Source organism: Ranitomeya imitator, chromosome 2 (genome assembly GCF_032444005.1).
Source record: "Ranitomeya imitator isolate aRanImi1 chromosome 2, aRanImi1.pri, whole genome shotgun sequence".
Taxonomy (NCBI): domain Eukaryota; kingdom Metazoa; phylum Chordata; class Amphibia; order Anura; family Dendrobatidae; genus Ranitomeya; species Ranitomeya imitator.
Window position 1 is genome coordinate 417,013,042 of NC_091283.1, and position 20,041 is coordinate 417,033,082.

A 20,041-nucleotide genomic window follows, 5' to 3' on the forward strand; every position below is an offset into this window, starting at 1 on the left:
CACCTTGTCAGGACCTCACTTCATAAACAGGGTTGTTTTGGGTGGTCACTATTGATTGGGTTGTGTTATTTGTGAATCTTTGGCATGGATAGTATGATTTTTTGGGGCACTATATGGTATACTATGGTGGTTGAGTCAATAGAATATTCTACACTTGGCTCCATTTCAACAAAAGCTGATCTTGTCTGTGACATCAATGAAAAGGGGTTGATTGAATTAAGTATATATACAGTATTGGTCAATCCAGCTAGACATCCCAATATGCCCAGGTACAACTTTGCCCACATTCCCATGTTCTTCAACCAAGGCTTGGTGGACATCCACATTTACCTTCCTATAACCATCCTTTTGACCCCAGTAATGACAGTGATGTAAGCCTTTACCAATGACACAGTCATCAGTTCTGCTCCCGGATGTGGGAATTTTCAACTTTTCTTCCTCAATCATTCAATCAGTTACATTTTAGGAAACTATTTGCTCTCTCAGTATTTCTTTGTCTGTGTCACAGTGTTTGGTGACATGAATATATCACCAGGTGATTCATGTTTACAGACCACGTACACAGAACATATCTATCAGAGCTCCTAGGTTCCTCTACTGCTGAAAGACACAGAGACATAATAAGATCCATAAACAGCAGTTGCATGGATTCAGAGGTACTGTGGTGTTAATAAGTTAAGTGCTAATTAATAATAAGAAAACACGTCTATCAACAGCCTACTGATATTTTTAAGAGGATACCTGATCCATCAACAGCTTGCTGATGTTCTAAAAAAATAAAGAAATAAGATTTACAACACTTTTTACATTGATTAACTTTGGTAATAAAGTAATCTAATGTTGGCCACTTTAATATCTAGGTGGCCATGTAGTAGTTGTACTAATGAGAAATATCAGCGTTATATATTTAGGGACTAATGTGTCATAGATACAGGTTCTATAGATGCTATGGGAAAAGATGAGACTTATTGATGTTATCACCCATTTGACTATGGTGGTTTGTGAACCTGCACTCTCCGTTCCAGAATGGAGGAAAAGCCTTGTAGGCTTTCATCAGGAGAAATCAAAACAATAAATAAATTCCTCTAAGGTTTAGGTCTTAATTTTTACCGGGAAACCATCTTTAGATGTCATTCCAAAGAAGAGGCAGCACCGTGAACCCCATAATCTCTCCCCTCAACCCCATCCGTGTATCATGATTACCCCCATGCTCCTGGAGCATCCTGAACCAAGTAAAATTCTAATGTTTTCAACCCCTAACAGATGCTTCACCAACGCTGATAAGCAACAACCAGCTGAAATCTGATATCAAACATTGGAAAATTAATTTGTAGCAGTCACATTTTTAGACTTACAGAATGGACGTGCGTCTCATCAGTCGCATAGTTATTTCCCAAGTAGTTAAAGGTTGTTAAGGACGAACTCTTTTTGGTTGGCTCTGGTATAGGTTTTGTAGTTATTGCATTCTGTGGTTTTGTCTTAAAATTTGGTCTTTGGGTGGTTACGTATGATTTTGCTGACTTATTTTGTAGCTTGATGGAATCACTTAGAGGTTTTGAGGTTGCTTTTGTATTTTTCCTAGTGACCGTAGATGACTCTCTAACATTTTCAATTGGTTTTGGTGAGGAGGTTGTGTTGATACCCTCAGGTTGTAGAGACTCTGTAGAATGCTGTATGGTCATCTCTGGGCTTTCTTCTCTTTTTTCTATTTCTTTAGAACCAATGTAGTTTTCTATCAGGTCAATTTGTCTGTAAAAGAGGATCAGATGAGGTCAGGCAGGTTGAATTATTTCTTTAGATCAATCAAAATACCTACAAAATTCTAAAATGGTTGATTAAGTTCTTCTCTAATAGTGGGTCCAAGAGGTTGGCCTCTTGCCTTTCAGCAATAGAAGTTAAAGTTCATCATGACCAGTCTAGACAATGGGGCAGTCAACTCTCTAGATACATTTCTCTTAAATTTAAGGTGGGTTTGTTTGTGTTTTTACATCTCAGCCAATCTGAACAGGGAGATATTCAGCAAAAAGAAAAAAAGCATGGAAGAAGGGCTGAGAAAAAGCCTGAGCTTCTGATTTTACAAGAGGTAGATTTTAGATCATTATAAAAGTGTCATTTAATGTATCATACACATTAGATGACTGTCAGCCAAACCCACCAATTTTGGCGGAAGGATCGGGCAGTTGGACTTTCTCTTCTCTCCCACTGAAAACGCATGAACACTCAGCCAAACGTAGAGTTTATGTGTATGAGGTTGATTGGAAAGATAGCTGTCTGCCAAACGAATGGGGAATAACTTGCCCAACAACTATCTCATGTGCATGACCAGCTTTAATCTAAAGGAACTAGTGTATAAGTCAATAAGTGTATTAGAACTAACAATTTTGAATCAGAATTGTGTAATGCCTTAATTGCCTGCAAGAGTGCTGTAGGGGAATTGAAAACTTGCCGCCAGGCGATAATTGACTTTTATTTACAAGTTCAACATGTTCACCTTCATGGATCTGTCACTCATCAGTCAGATAAGTGTATGGAATGAATCAGACAATATTATGTTGACTCTGAGGTCATATGGCTAGATATACGATAACTGACATGTGTTTTCAGTTGTAGACAGCAGCCTCAACCATTTCTGGAAATCCCACTTGTTCGTCCTCATTATATCTACTCAGCAGGTTTACTTTGATAGAAATGCAAATGCTCAGGGTCCAGTGTGTGGTTTAGTACGATGAATTACACTGCATTCCTTAGATTCTAATGGGTAAAGGTTCACCGGCCCTACCCATGTTGATCTGTGTCCCTGCTTCATTATTGCACCATGCATACCCATCAGCTGCAATATTTCGTCAAGTTGATGCATCAGCGGTTAAATCCTTACTTTACTCCCTCTTTATTTATATTCAGAGCTCTAATCATAATTCTTCAGCTTCCACTGCTCAAATCTAACAACACCCACTGCTTGTTCAGGGTCTGTCACACCACACACCGTGCAATCATCTGATGCAAGAAAAACTAGCAGCCCCCTGGATTAAAAGAGCTGTGAAAATGATAAAATATTTATAGGAATCCCTAGTGTCGCCTGGCCACAGTTGGCATTTTAAAGGTTTTTTTTTACCACACAAAAAAGTCTGCTTTTTACAATGCTAAAAATTGTAAGAGTTGTATGGATCCCCCACCCTTAATATGGACTTTAGCCATCAGGAGCCCCCACTGTTCACAGGTGTCCCAGACCTTTGCTAGTTTGACCGTTGTGGTAGAGATATCACCTAGTTACCTATATTTCTGTATTGCCGTTTAATTCTCATACTAATTGCTTTTTATGACGTTTTATATTTGTGTACTGGAACAAATGTGCTACAGATCTAGTAAAAAAGTGTGTGTGATGCAAATTTTTTACCAGTATGTGGGAAGAATGCCCAAGTCACACCACTGGCCAATGGCTCCTTGTTCTACCATCTAGCCTGTGTGATTGAGATTCGGCACAGAACTAGATTATGCCTGCTGCACACAGATTAGTGCAGCACATTGGTGGAACGGGGCCAGGTGAGTAGTATATGTTGTTTTTCCATGCATTGTTGTTCAGGCAGTAGCGTAGCTACCGGGGGGCATAGAGTGCCCAGTGCTCTGAGGGGGCCCACCCTGAGCTACGCTACTGTAACTGTATCGGCGCGCGCAGAATCGATCTCCCTACTTTGCCGCCCGGCCGCTATGGGGCCCCTGAGCAGACGGGGGGGCCCCAGTGCGAGCAGTGGGCCCCCCACCATCATCGGAAGATCAGCTGTACTGGCATTTAGCCGATACAGCTGATCGCATTGATAGGAGAAGGAGCGCTGCGCTCCTTCTCCCATCATCCCCCTGTCCCTGTCAGTGTCGGCGTCTAACATCGCCGACACTGTCTGCCGGAGCGATGACGTCACTGCCCAGCGCCCGCTGTCAGGAGATCAGCGGGAGCAGGGCAGGAACCAGGAAGAAGAGAGGTGAGTATTTATATATTTATTTTGTAAGGCTGCTGCCTTATTACAGGGTCTGCCTATGGGGTGGCCGCCTTATTACAGGGTCTGACTATGGGGGCTGCCTCATTACAGGGTCTGATATAGGGGTGCTGCCTCATTACACGGTCTGCCTATAGGGGTGCTGCTTTATTACAGGGTCTGATTAGGGGGGCTGCCTTATTACAGGGTCTGCCTATAGGGGTGCTGCCTTATAAAAGGGTCTGATTATGGGGGCTGCATTATTACAGAGTCTGCTTATGGGGGTACCGCCTTATCACAGGGTCTGATTATGGGGGCTGCTTTATTACAGTGTCTGCCTGTGGGGGCTGCCTTATTACAGGGTCTGACTATGGGGGCTGCCTTATGCTATAGAGTCTGCCTATGGGGAGTGCATTATACTATATTTTGGACTATTTGGTGCATTATGCTACTGTATATGGAGGCTAGGGGGCCATCATACAGTATGGAGATTACAGTGAAGGGGCCATCATACAGTGTTGGAGCCATCAAACAGTTTGGCGGCTACTAAGGGGTCAGTATACTGTGTGGGTGGTACTATACAGTGAGGGGGCATTATACTGTGTATAAGAGAGCATCATGCTGTGTAGAGGGGAGCTGTACAGGGGGAGACTCGGGACATTATTAAATGTAAAGTGGGCACTTATTGTTATAGGGGGACTCAGGTTACTGTGACTACCAAAGGGGCACACAGGGCAATATTAATTTCTAGGGGGCAAAATATGGGCACTGTTTTCTGGGGCACTTGCACCCTGCATTACTATATTATAGAGGGGTGCTTTAGAATTTAGAAGGCACAGAGAACCACACAGCAGGTGCAGTAATAGGGGCACATACGGCAGCAGCGGCTCAGTATTGGGTTATCGGGCAGTAATAGGGACACATACGGCAGCAGCGGCTCAGTATTGTGGTATCAGGTGCAGTAATAGGGACACATATGGCAGCAGCGGCTCAGTATTGGGGTATCAGGTGCAGTAATAGGGACACATACGGCAGCAGCGGCTCAGTATTGGGGTATCAGGTGCTGTAATAGGCACATATACGCAGCAGCGGCTCAGTATTGGGGTATCAGGGGCAGAAATAGGGACACATATGGCAGCAGCGGCTCAGTATTGGGGAATCAGGGGCAGTAATAGGAACACATATGGCAGCAGCGGCTCAGTATTGGGGTATCAGGTGCAGTAATAGGGACATACGGCAGCAGCGGCTCAGTATTGGGGTATCAGGTGCAGTAATAGGGACACATACGGCAGCAGCGGCTCAGTATTGGGGTATCGGGCAGTAATAGGGACACATACGGCAGCAGCGTCTCAGTATTGGGGTATCAGGTGCAGTAATAGGGACATACGGCAGCAGCGTCTCAGTATTGGGGTATCAGGTGCAGTAATAGGGACATACGGCAGCAGCGGCTCAGTATTGTGGTATCAGGTGCAGTAATAGGGACACATATGGCAGCAGCGGCTCAGTATTGGGGTATCAGGTGCAGTAATAGGGACATACGGCAGCAGCGGCTCAGTATTGGGGTATCGGGCAGTAATAGGGACACATATGGCAGCAGCGTCTCAGTATTGGGGTATCAGGTGCTGTAATAGGGACACATATGGCAGCTGAGAATACATTTCAAAAACCTGACCTGCACATCCAAACATAGACTAAGTGTGAACAGGTGCTGAACCTAGAGTCGCCAACTCGTATATAGTTAAATAAATAAGGCAGCACACTGCAGCGCTAGAACATACAAACTTGAAATACGAAATTTGAACTGCATTACTGCACTAGAAATATGAAAAATGAGAGCGTTTAGCGCATAAAAATGGCCAATTTTATGTGTACCTGGTAGCCACTTTACGGCATCTCTCTTATACCAGGTCCTACGCTTGCCTTACCTCGCTGAGAATAAACGTCTCCATCTGAATGGGTACATGTGAAACCTCTTCCTAGACTAAAATTCTCTCTCTCTATGGAGGGGTATTGGACCTGCTGTAATTAAAACACCTGTGGCTAGAAGGCGGAGTGCACAATCAGAAGGCTAGAGAATACATTTCAAAAACCTGACCTGCACATCCAAACATAGACAAAGTGTGAACAGGTGCTGAACCTAGAGTCGCCAACTCGTATATAGTTAAATAAATAAGGCAGCACACTGCAGCGCTAGAATATACAAACTTGAAATACGAAATTTGAACTGCATTACTGCACTAGAAATATGAAAAATGAGAGCGTTTAGCGCATAAAAATGGCCAATTTGATGTGTACCTGGTAGCCACTTTACGGCATCTCTCTTATACCAGGTCCTACGCTTGCCTTACCTCGCTGAGAATAAATGTCTCCATCTGAATGGGTACATGTGAAACCTCTTCCTAGACTAAAATTCTCTCTCTCTATGGAGGGGTATTGGACCTGCTGTAATTAAAACACCTGTGGCTAGAAGGCGGAGTGCACAATCAGAAGGCTAGAGAATACATTTCAAAAACCTGACCTGCACATCCAAACATAGACTAAGTGTGAACAGGTGCTGAACCTAGAGTCGCCAACTCGTATATAGTTAAATAAATAAGGCAGCACACTGCAGGGCTAGAACATACAAACTTGAAATACGAAATTTGAACTGCATTACTGCACTAGAAATAAAACGCTCTCATTTTTCATATTTCTAGTGCAGTTCAAATTTCAGATGGAGACGTTTATTCTCAGCGAGGTAAGGCAAGCGTAGGACCTGGTATAAGAGAGATGCCGTAAAGTGGCTACCAGGTACACATAAAATTGGCCATTTTTATGCGCTAAACGCTCTCATTTTTCATATTTCTAGTGCAGTAATGCAGTTCAAATTTCGTATTTCAAGTTTGTATGTTGGCCATTTTTATGCGCTAAACGCTCTCATTTTTCATATTTCTAGTGCAGTAATGCAGTTCAAATTTCGTATTTCAAGTTTGCATGTTCTAGCGCTGCAGTGTGCTGCCTTATTTATTTAACTATATACGAGTTGGCGACTCTAGGTTCAGCACCTGTTCACACTTAGTCTATGTTTGGATGTGCAGGTCAGGTTTTTGAAATGTATTCTCTAGCCTTCTGATTGTGCACTCCGCCTTCTAGCCACAGGTGTTTTAATTACAGCAGGTCCAATACCCCTCCATAGAGAGAGAGAATTTTAGTCTAGGAAGAGGTTTCACATGTACCCATTCAGATGGAGACGTTTATTCTCAGCGAGGTAAGGCAAGCGTAGGACCTGATATAAGAGAGATGCCGTAAAGTGGCTACCAGGTACACATAAAATTGGCCATTTTTATGCGCTAAACGCTCTCATTAATAGGGACATACGGCAGCAGCGGCTCAGTATTGTGGTATCAGGTGCAGTAATAGGGACACATATGGCAGCAGCGGCTCAGTATTGGGGTATCAGGTGCAGTAATAGGGACATACGGCAGCAGCGGCTCAGTATTGGGGTATCAGGTGCAGTAATGTGGACACATACGGCAGCAGCGTCTCAGTATTGGGGTATCAGGGGCAGTAATAGGGACACATACGGCAGCAGCTCAGTATTGGGGTATCAGGTGCAGTAATAGGGACATACGGCAGCAGCGTCTCAGTATTGTGGTATCAGGTGCATTAATAGGGACATACGGCAGCAGCGGCTCAGTATTGTGGTATCAGGTGCAGTAATAGGGACACATACAGCAGCAGCGGCTCAGTATTGGGGTATAAGTAGGATGAGGAGTTTGTGCAGGTTGGGAATAGATGGTGATGGGGCTGGAATATGAGAAGTAAAATGACTTTGTTGCATTCTCTGCAGACGAGTCCTGGTTGGAAGAAGTTGTCATGTCGGTCTGGGCCATATGGAAAAGACAGGAAAAATGAACGATTCCATCAGAAAGAAAATCAGCGGTAAGATATTATCTGTAACTGTGCTGTGATCTCTTAAATGTTTTTTAAGACTGACCATATGGCGGTAATATCCAAGTTGGTCTTTATATAGAGATTATTTTCAGTAACAGTGCGGTCATATGCTGAGGTTCTCCTCCACTATTAGGGTGCGTCACCGAGTTGTAATCAAGGTTACCTGGTTAGGGGCCCACTCAGAAGTTTTGCTGATTGGGGGCTACAGTGCCATCATAGTGTGTGTGGGAGACCTGTGGGGGACCATACTGTTTGGTAGGGCTTGTATTTGGAAAAGGACCAGCCCTTACCAGAGGACTCCTTGAATACAGAGGTATTACTAGTGTTAGTACAGAGATGAATCAACAGACTAGATAATAAAAGTTAATATGACGTATGATGATAAGAAAGAAAGATAATAAATGAATCATTTACAAGAACATAAAAGGCAGGGACCAGAAACAGTCAGAGACAGGTCAGTCAGAATTTCTGGTCACAAGATGGAGGTGCAGGACTGGAGCAGTGCTGGGATGAGCTGAAGACAATTCCTGGTAGGGTCAGGGAACCTAGATTATTAGCACCACTCCACCCCTGAAGTAAAAAAAAACTGGAATGGTGCTATAACGTAGAATCACCAAATACAGTGTCTTGAAAAAATATTCACACTACACACACAAACTTAAATGTATTTTATTGGGATGTTATGTGATATACCAACACAAAGTAGCAAGTATTGTGAAGTGTAAAGGAAATGATACATGGTCTTCTAAATATTTAAAAAACATAAATCTGAAAACTGAGACAGGCATGTGTATTTAGCCCCTGTGGTCTAATACCCCTAAATAAAATCCTGAGTGACAAATTGGCTCTAGAAGTCACATAAATAGTAATTGAATCCACCTGTGTGTAATTTATTCTCCGTACAGCTGCAGCTGTTCTGTCAAGACCGCAGCGGTTTGTTTGAAAATATTATGGATCAAATACCATCATTAAAACCAAAGTACACACCAGACAGGACAGGGATAAAGTTGTGGAGAAGAGTAAAGCAGGGCTAGGTTATAAAAATAGCCCTAGCTGTGAACATTTCTCAGAGCACTCTTCAATCCATAATCCAAAAGTCGAAGAAGTATTGCACAACTGCAAACCTACCAAGACATGGCCGTCCACCTAAACTGACATTATAACTAAGGCGACCTTTTCACTTGGAACGAAACATCCCCATCACAATGGGTCAATAAATTATTCATTTTTTTGACCTTGGAGTGCTGGATAGATAGATAGATAGATAGATAGATAGATAGATAGATAGATAGATAGATAGATAGATAGATAGATAGATAGATAGATAGATAGATAGATAGATAGATGCTGGTTGTTTTTTTTTTTTTGTCTATTTAGTTATTGGATGCTGGCTGCCTCCAGAATGATCTTACACTCCTCCCATTGACCTTGCAGGTGGCCGTAATCAGCTCTACCTGTCACAAATTGTAGGCTTAGCCCGGGAGTGACATGTTTTGTCCATAGTTGTAGGCTGGTGGCCCAAAAGTGGCATGTACAGTAGAGTAGGACCCATCAAAGGGAGGTCACCTTGCCTTGGTTGATGGGCATACATGAATTGGCCAATTTATGCGCTATGAACCTTCATTTTCATCTATTACTGTAAGTTTTGTGCAAAAAATATATATATATACAGAGGCGTAGCTAGAGCTTTTGCCGCCCGGGGCTGTTCCCGAGTTTGGCGCCCCCCCCCCTCCTCTGGCTCAATACACACAAAGGTTACCAAAAATGGTTTTCCTGTTTTGTAGAACTTAAACTGGGCCTAATGGTGTCACCCCCACATGCCAAACCTGTGACTTAATACCACCACACCATGACCAGACCACATAGTGACCGAATAATACTACATACAAGGGACAAATACCACCGCACCATTTCCAGACCACATATTACCACCACATAGTGACTGAATACTACAATACTGATCAGTAATAAAAAAAAAAAACACAATACTATCACCATAAGTGCCAGTATTCACAGGAGATCTGTACTTAGTATGCAGTGTCTGTGTAGAGGTAATACAGAGATCACTGGTGGTATTATACACAGGAACTCTGTATATAATGTATAGATAATACAGTGATCACTGGTGACATTGTACACAGGACCGCTGTATATAGTATACAGTGTATAGTGTCAGTGTATAGGTAACACTGACTCACCAGTGACGTCTCTAGGTGACGTCCTTCATCTTTCATCCAGCACAGACCGCCATCATTCCTTCCAGCCAGGACTCGTTTCTGCAGGAAATAACACAGTTATCTCGAGCTCCGCTTGCAGAACACATTACTTAATTTTTCACAACTTCTACATTACACCACATGAAGAAAAAAAGGTGACATAGTGTCACTCTGCACAGTAACAGGACCGCCCCCTCATTTAAAACAGTATACTAAAAAAATAAAATAAATACATCACTGCAGTAATAATATCCCTTAATTACCCCCTATGGTAATAATATTCCACATCCTGGCCCCGTTTATCTCATTCCTGGCTCCAGCCATATGTTCTCGCATCCTGCCCTCATGAGTATCCATTCTACCCCATATGATCTTCCCATCCTGCCCCACCAGCCTCCATCGTATCCGTCCTGCCCCATGATCCAATCCTGCCCCATGATCCAATCCTGCCCCGTGTCTCCAATCATGCCCCGTATCTACATTCTGCCCATGCCTCAAGTCCTGCCCCCAGTGTGTCCAGCATATTACCCCCATGTTGTCCAGCATTGCCCCAGTGTGTCCAGCATATTACCCCCAGTGTGTCCAGCAATCTGCCCCAGTGTCCAGCATTGCCCCAGTGTGTCCAGAAATCTGCCCCAGGGTCTCCAGCATTGCCCCAGTGTGCACAGCAATCTGCCCCAGTGTGCACAGCAATCTGCCACAGTGTGCACAGCAATCTGCCACAGTGTCCAGCATTGCCCCAGCGTGTCCAGCAATCTGCCCCAGTGTCCAGTATTGTCCCAGGGTCTCCAGCATTGCCCCAGTATATCCAGAAATCTGCCCCAGTGTGTCCAGAAATCTGCCCCAGGGTCTCCAGCATTGCCTCAATGTGTCCAGAAATCTGCCCCAGGGTCTCCAGTATTGCCCCAGTGTGTCCAGCATTGCCCCAGTGTGTCCAGCATTGCCCCCAGTGTGTCCAGCAATCTGCCCCAGTGTCCAGCAATCTGCCCCAGTGTCCAGCATTGCCCCAGTGTGTCCAGAAATCTGCCCCAGGGTCTCCAGCATTGCCCCCAGTGTGTCCAGCATTGCCCCCAGTGTGCACAGCAATCTGCCCCAGAGTGCACAGCAATCTGCCCCAGCGTGCACAGCAATCTGCCCCAGCGTGCACAGCAATCTGCCCCAGCGTGCACAACAATCTGCCCCAGCGTGTCCAGAAATCTGCCCCAGTGTCCAGAAATCTGCCCCAGGGTCTCCAGCATTGCCCCAGTATGTCCAGAAATCTGCCCCAGTGTGTCCAGAAGTCTGCCCCAGGGTCTCCAGCATTGCCTCAATGTGTCCAGAAATCTGCCCCAGGGTCTCCAGCATTGCCTCAATGTGTCCAGAAATCTGCCCCAGGGTCTCCAGTATTGCCCCAGGGTGTCCAGCAATCTGCCCCATGGTCTCCTGTATTGCCCCAGTGTGTCCAGCATTCTGCCCCATGGTCTCCAGTATTGCCCCAGTGTGTCCAGCATTCTGCCCCATGGTCTTCAGTATTGCCCCAGTGTGTCCAGCATTCTGCCCCATGGTCTCCAGTATTGCCCCAGTGTGTCCATCAATCTGCCCCATGGTCTCCAGTATTGCCCCGGTGTGTCCAGCAATCTGCCCCATGGTCTCCAGTATTGCCCCAGTGTCTCCAGCATTGCCCCCAGAGTCAGACATAAAGAAAAAAAAAAAATCCTCACCTCTCCCGTTCCTAGCGCAGGTCCGGTGCAGCCAGTCAGCGTCTCTCCGGCCCTGCAACACTCAGGACAGAGAGGCTGAGCGGCGCGCACAGTGATGGCTTCATCGCGCCCTCTGCCCTGAGACGTCGCAGGAACCAGGAGAGGTGAGTATTAGAGCGGGGGCCGGGGGTGGGGGGAGCCTGGTCTTGGCGGCAGACGGCGCCGCCCGAAGATTTAAAGTGCCCGCGTCTTTTTTTTTTTTTTTCTTCCTCCTCCTGCAGCGCCGGCCGCCCCCCGCATTGTGCCGCCCGGGGCGGCCCGCCCCCCCCCCCCCGCACCCATTTCCTACGCCACTGTATATATATATTTTAAATGTTTTTGAGAAGTATAATCTATTTTGAATTTTTTAATGTTTTTCTGTGTTTTCACATGGCCTAGATTCATGCACATGTGCTGCTGTGTTCTTTTTTTGTCTAGATAGATATGGAATAGATAGATAGATAATAGATAGATATATATGGGATAGATAGATAGATAGATAGATATGAGATAGATAGATATAGTTTTGCATTTTTCATAGTTTTGCAGATGATGCAAAACTATGTAAAGCAGTTAATACAAGAGAAGATAGTATTCTGCTACAGATGGATCTGGATAAGTTGGAAACTTGGGCTGAAAGGTGGCAGATGAGGTTTAACAATGATAAATGTAAGGTTATACACATGGGAAGAAGGAATCAATATCACCATTACACACTGAACGGGAAACCACTGGGTAAATCTGACAGGGAGAAGGACTTGGGGATCCTAGTTAATGATAAACTTACCTGGAGCAGCCAGTGCCAGGCAGCAGCTGCCAAGGCAAACAGGATCATGGGGTGCATTAAAAGAGGTCTGGATACACATGATGAGAGCATTATACTGCCTCTGTACAAATCCCTAGTTAGACCGCACATGGAGTACTGTGTCCAGTTTTGGGCACCGGTGCTCAGGACGGATATAATGGAACTAGAGAGAGTACAAAGGAGGGCAACAAAATTAATAAAGGGGATGGGAGAACTACAATACCCAGATAGATTAGCGAAATTAGGATTATTTAGTCTAGAAAAAAGACGACTGAGGGGCGATCTAATAACCATGTATAAGTATATAAAGGGACAATACAAATATCTCGCTGAGGATCTGTTTATACCAAGGAAGGTGACGGGCACAAGGGGGCATTCTTCGCGGCTGGAGGAGAGAAGGTTTTTCCACCAAAATAGAAGAGGATTCTTTACTGTTAGGGCAGTGAGAATCTGGAATTGCTTGCCTGAGGAGGTGGTGATGGCGAACTCAGTCGAGGGGTTCAAGAGAGGCCTGGATGTTTTCCTGGAGAAGAACAATATTGTATCATACAATTATTAGGTTCTGTAGAAAGACGTAGATCTGGGGATTTATTATGATGGAATATAGGCTGAACTGGATGGACAAATGTCTTTTTTCGGCCTTACTAACTATGATATGGAATAGATAGATATGAAATAGATAGATAGATAGATAGATAGATAGATAGATATGGGATAGATAGATAGATATGGGATAGATAGATAGATATGGGATAGATAGATAGATAGATAGATAGATAGATAGATAGATAGATAGATAGATAGATAGATAGATAGATATGGGATAGTTAGATAGATAGATAGATAGATAGATAGATAGATAGATAGATATGGGATAGATAGATAGATATGGGATAGATAGATAGATATGGGATAGATAGATAGATAGATAGATAGATAGATATGAGATAGATAGATATGGAATAGATAGATATGAGCAGGGCCGGACTGGGACTAAAATTCAGCCCTGGCATTTGAAGTTACACAGGCCCACTTGTCACATGGTGACTTAATAATATCTTTGTACACTTGTAGGCAGGGCCGTATTTAGGCAAAGTGGGGCCCTAGACAAAGTTTAAAATTTGGCCCCAAATGCTAACATATTGCACATCACACAAAAGCATTTCGGTTGTATTTACATGCGCTGAGTTTAGGTCGCTAAATGAGTTTGATCGACAATACTGAAGTTGTTCAACACTTGTTTCCCGGCCTCTTTCCACCAGCTGAGGAATAATGATGGGACAGAACGATCACTAACAGATCACTAACAGATCACCATACAGTATCATGTTATCAGCAGCACATCTACAGTTTACACCGGCAATGTGCTGCTGAGAACAAGGATTTTTGTTCCAGCAAAAACAATCTGAATATGCAGCATTTTACTTGTTTAGTAAAATACACCCCATAGTCCTCCATATATTATAATGTGCACCACAGTCCTCCATATAGTATCATACACTCCCTATAGTCCTCCATATATTAAAATACACTGCTCAGTCCTCCATATAGCATAATACACTCATCATAGTCCTCTATATAGCATTACACTCCTCATAGTGCTCCATATAGTATAATGCACCACCATAGTCATCCATGTAGTACAATTCACTTCCCATAGTATAATGCACCCCATAGCTCTTCATATAGTATAACGTGTCCATATATATAATTGTCTAAGGGTTTTTCCATCTGTCTGTCTGTCTGTCTGTCTGTCCTGGAAATCCCGCCTCTCTGATTGGTCGAGGCCGCCAGGCCTCGACCAATCAGCGACGAGCACAGCGACGATGATGTCATAAAGGACGTAGACATCCCGCGTCTCTGATTCAGCGACGGGCACAGTATCGACGTAGCTGTCATAATGGTTGCCATGGCGACGATGATGTCATAAAGGTTGCCTCGACCAATCAGCGACGGGCACAGTCTGCCGCGAATTCTGGAATCATCATTGTCCATATACTACGGGGACATGCATATTCTAGAATACCCGATGCGTTAGAATCGGGCCACAATCTAGTTTCTCATAATCCTCGATACAGTATAAGGCCGGCGTCACACACAGCGTATGAAAATACGGTCCGTATATTACGGCCGTAATACGCTGAAAAGTCCCGAAAATAGTGGTCCGTAGCTCCTCCATAGGCAGGGTGTGTCACCGTTTTTTGCGCATGGCATCCTCCGTATGTAATCCGTATGGCATCCGTAATGCGTGTTTTTATCGCAGGCTTGCAAAACCGACATACGGCTATACAAGGGATCCATGTGTCAAAAAAACAAAAAAAAACATATATACTGTCTCTCTCTCTATATCTATATATATAATTGTCTAAGGGTTTTTCCGTCTGTCTGTCTGTCTGTCTGTCCTGGAAATCCCGCCTCTCTGATTGGTCGAGGCCGCCAGGCCTCGACCAATCAGCGACGGGCACAGCATCGACGTAGAAATCCCACGTCTCTGACCTATATTTAGCTTCATTTGCGGTGAGGCGCCCTCTGCTGGCTCTTCCTAGATCATGGGAACTTTCCCAGAAAGCTCCCTTGTTCGAGATCATAAGAGGGCGCCCTCTGCTGGTTGTCCTCATATGAACTCGAGCCAGGGAGCTTTCTAGGAAAGTTCCCACGATCTAGGAACAACCAGCAGAGGGCGCCTCACCGCAAATGAAGCTAAATATAGGTCATTGACCTATATTTAGCTTCATTCGCCGGGGTTTTGCAGAAATGAGCAGCCTGCATTAGCGGAGCTCGTGTCTGCAAAATATTTTAACCCCTTCAGATGGATCTACATCGTTGGACCTTACAGATCCTCGGAAGGTATGTATATTGTTGGTTTATTATTTTTTTTTAATTTACAGATCGAGGGTCTTCAGTGAGTGGATTGAGAGTAGAATAAATTAATACAACAGCCTTTGTGATTTTTTCAATAAATTAATTTTTAATAATGTGTGTGTGTGTTTTTTTTAACCCTTTACTACTATTGGATTAATAATGGATAGGTGTCATAATTGACGCCTCTCCATTATTAATTTGGCTTAATTTCACCTTACAATAGCAAGGTGACATTAACCCTTCATTACCCCATATCCCACCGCTACACGGGAGTGGGAAGAGAGTGGCCAAGTGCCAGAATAGGCGCATCTTCCAGATGTGCCTTTTCTGGGGTGGCTGGGGGCAGGTGTTTTTAGCCAGGGGGGGGCCAATAACCATGGACCCTCTCCAGGCTATTAATATCTGCCCTCAGTCACTGGCTTTACTACTCTGGCGGAGAAAATTGTGCGGGAGCCCACGCCAATTTTTTCCGCCATTTAACCCCTTATTTTACTAGCTAGAACGGCCAAATTTTGCATATACACACTACTAACATTAGTAGTGTGGAATATGCAAAAAAAAATGGTGATATGAGATGGTTTACTGTATGTAAACCAGGTCTCATATCATGTCGGGTTTAGGAAGGAGATAGCAAAAGCCGGTAATTGAATTACCGGCTTTTCTCTCTAACAGCGCTGCGTATTCCTCGCAAGTCACACTGCTGGTCCGTGTGTAATCCGTATTTTTGGGGCTTCCATAGACTTTCATTGACGTTTTATTTGCGCAATACGGTGACAAACGCAGCATGCTGCGATTTTCTACGGCCGTAGAAAGTCGTATAATACTGATCAGTTTAATACGGCAGATAGGAGCAGGGGCATAGAGAATAATTGTGCCGTATTTTTTGCGAGTTTTACGGACGTAGTTTCTGCGCTTTTACGTCCGTAAAACTCGCAAGTGTGACGCCAGCCTCATGCAGCCCACATATAGTATAATGCAGCCACCACCCTACAGAATATAATGCAGTCACCCCAGAGTATAATGCAGCCATTCCATAGAATATAATACAGCCCACCTCCCCATAATATATTATGCAGCCCCATAGAATATAATGCAGCCCCCATAGTATAACACACCCTCCCCATAGAATATAATATACTCCCACAATAGTATATAACAGCCATATAGTATATAACACGGCCTCCCCCATAGAATATAATATACCCGCCATAGTATATAGCACAACCCGCATAGCAGAAAACACAGCCCATGTAGTAGTATACAGCACTGCCCACATAGTAGTATACAGCACTGCCCACATAGTAGTATACAGCACTGCCCACATAATAGTATACAGCACTGCCCACATAGTAGTATACAGCAGAGTCCACATAGTAGTGTATGGCACAGCCCACATAGTAGCATACAGCACAGCCCACATAGTAGTATACAGCAGAGCCCACATAGTAGTTTATAGCACTGCCCACATAGTAGTATATAGCACAGCCCACAAAGTTTCTACAAGACTGGTGAGTTCACCACTCCTTTGTGGGTCATTTGCATTGTAGCTGTTCCATCTCGCATGTTCATCGTGGATATTTTCTCTCTGAGCCCTGTTCATACAGGTACTATACAGATGATCAGGTTTTTAAATACATCAGATAGGGATTATATACATTAGACAGGACTGCTCTATTATGGGTATACCTTGGCGATTGGTGGAGCAGCTTAACATACTTTTTTTGCAAAAAAACGTGTTAACTAAATACCCTGAATTGTTTCATTTTTTGACTAGCACTTGCTTATTTACTGTGACCTTTTTACAACAGAGTATTTTTTTACCTCTCTGTGCGCTTTTGTGTTTTCAAGTTCTTTGGTGGTGTGAACAGGTTTCTACAGACTTGTTCGCTATGCAGGTGGCCCATGTGTTTTTGGTACTGTCCACATAGTAGTATACAGCACAGCCCACAGAGTAGTTTATAGCACAGCCCACACAGTAGTGTACAGCACTGCCCACACAGTAGTATACAGCACTGCCCACAAAGTAGTATACAGCAGAGCCCACATAGTAGTGTATAGCACAGCCCACATAGTAGTATACAGCAGAGCACACATAGTAGTGTATAGCACAGCCCACACAGTAGTATATAGCACAGCCCACATAGTAGTATACAGTACAGCCCACACAGTCGTATACAGCAGAGCCCACGCAGTATTATACAGCAAAGCCCACATAGTAGTATACAGCACAGCCCACATAGTAGTATACAGCACAGCCCTCATAGTAGTATACAGCACAGCCCACATAGTAATATGTAGCACAGCCCACATAGTAGTATATAGCACAGCCCACACAGTAGTATATAGCACAGCCCACATGGTAGTACACAGCACAGCCCACATAGTAGTGTATAGCACAGCCAACATAGTAGTATACAGCAGAGCCCACACAGTAGTATATAGCACAGCCCACATAGTAGTATACAGCAGAGCCCACATAGTAGTGTATAGCACAGCCCACATAGCAGTATACAGCACAGCCCACACAGTAGTATACAGCACTGCCGACATAGTAGTATACAGCACTGCCCACACAGTAGTATACAGCACTGCTTACATAGTAGTATACAGCAGAGCCCATATCTCTCCCCCCCTTCCTAGAATGGCCCCACAGTCCAGTAAAAAAAACACTCCTCACCTCCCCTCGTGCCTGCGATGCTCCCTGCTCCTGTCTCGGTGGCTGCCGCTGCACTGCCTGGGACACAGTGAGTGCGTGCGCAGTGTCAGAGGCAGAGCAGGGAATGATGGGAGAGGGAGCGTGAGGTGACGCTCTCTCCTCCTTCATTGCATTCAACTGTAATAGTGGTTCAGCGGTATAGTTGAATGCGGCAGCTGCGGCGCTGGGGGGAAGGGTGAGTCGGCACGCAGCAGCCCACTACTGGCACCGGCCCTTCTGGCATTTGCCAGAACTGCCCGATGGCCAGTCCGGCCCTGGATTTTACACTACTGGGTGCAGATAATTGTGAGCTAATATCCTGAAGATCACCCCTCTCACACATACCTATCATTCCTCCCTGAGGATACCCGCTCTTGTGAATATCTGTCTTAAAAGCGTGACCACGACCTTAAAGGGAACCTGTCAGTAGACCCATGGTGCTCTGACTGCAGGCAACATGAAATACTGTCAATCAAGCCGAGTCGGGTGGAGAGAAGACACATGCTGTGCCCGGCTCATGAGTTTTCTTTGAAGCGCCACAGTATTTCAGAGTAAAACATAGCTTGTTGTATTATGGGAGCCCATCAGTATTACATTATGAACAAGGCAGTATAGCTTGACTACACTGATAGTTTCCTATTAAAATGATCCTTTCAATATTGTTTCCTTTGTTATTTCAGTTTGGTGATAACCAGTAGGGCCTCCAGTTATGAGAAGCGTCTCCAATCACCTGCTAATGTGACGATTAGCTGTAAACTGTAGAAAAACCTGACAACAGCTCTGGAGGACCCAAAAATAGGCACTGTGCAATACTTCATTCCACCTGCGGTGGCGCTGCTTGAGAATTGAACACTTGCTGCCAGGTTCCCTTGTCGATCACAGCTGATCACCAGAAGTCACCATATGATCAAACAAAAAAAACTGTCAAAAGTATAGAATCCCGTTAAGTAAAAGTCAAACTGGCTTAGATTCTAATCAGACAGTGCAACCTCACAAATTAGTAATTTTTTTCACAAATGTTATGGACTGGGCCTTTAATTAAAGGGGCAAATGGAAATTATAAGGAAATATAATGGATGCAACTCTACTTTTACTTTGACATGAAATTGAATTATTTTTATCATTTGTGGCAATTGTCGCCTGTGCTGCCCCTAGAAGACGCTCTACACACCAATAATAAGTGTGGGGAAGGAGATCCCACGACATAGAGGCACAAGAGAGCCATTGATACAGCAAACAATGGACTTCATATGTAATGAAGAGCACTGACGTCATTATCAGTCTGTTCCGGCATCTGTGGGTTATCAACTACACATTCATGGAATTTTATAGTTGAAAAGCAATCTAGGCTCCTCAAAACACTCTGTGCTGCGGGGGACCCACTATTCCTTCATTCCTGTTTTCATATGGCACTGCTACATACAGTCCTGTAGAAGGCTGCAACAGGTCACTGTTTCGTACAGAATTAGCACTCTCCTTTCCTGAAATACTCTGTGCTGCTGAGACCTTTGCTTTCTCTAATGTGAATTTTTGATATTCATCCTTATCCTCAAAGACAATGGCCCAACCGCATGTAGTTATAGATTTTACAGTAATCATTACCACTAATTCTGCATAAATTACTTACATATCTGCTCCTTTGCCTACGTGACTTTTTCCATTATGCTTTTCTGACCATGCTACCGCCTCATCACAGTCCTTTCCTTACTAACAGAATAATGAACAAGTCACTGCGAAATCAGAACACTCTTCTCCTGAAATACTCTGTGCTGCCAATAGAACCCTTTTCTTCCACCATGGGCATCAACAAGAGAGCTCCCACTTGTCTCTAATTACCTCCTCAT

At 44.2% G+C, this 20,041-nt stretch overlaps 1 protein-coding gene across 3 annotated transcripts in view; it reads right to left on the bottom strand.

Annotated features, from left to right (window-relative positions):
* The window catches only part of LOC138664249 (alpha-N-acetylgalactosaminide alpha-2,6-sialyltransferase 2-like), a 65,865-nt gene that overhangs the window by 34,696 nt on the left and 11,128 nt on the right, over nucleotides 1-20,041 (bottom strand). For all 3 annotated transcript variants that reach the window (XM_069750775.1, XM_069750776.1, XM_069750777.1), the window contains exon 2: nucleotides 1,356-1,749. In XM_069750775.1, the coding sequence (XP_069606876.1) occupies nucleotides 1,356-1,749 (394 nt within the window). The remainder of the gene's footprint in view (nucleotides 1-1,355; nucleotides 1,750-20,041) is intronic.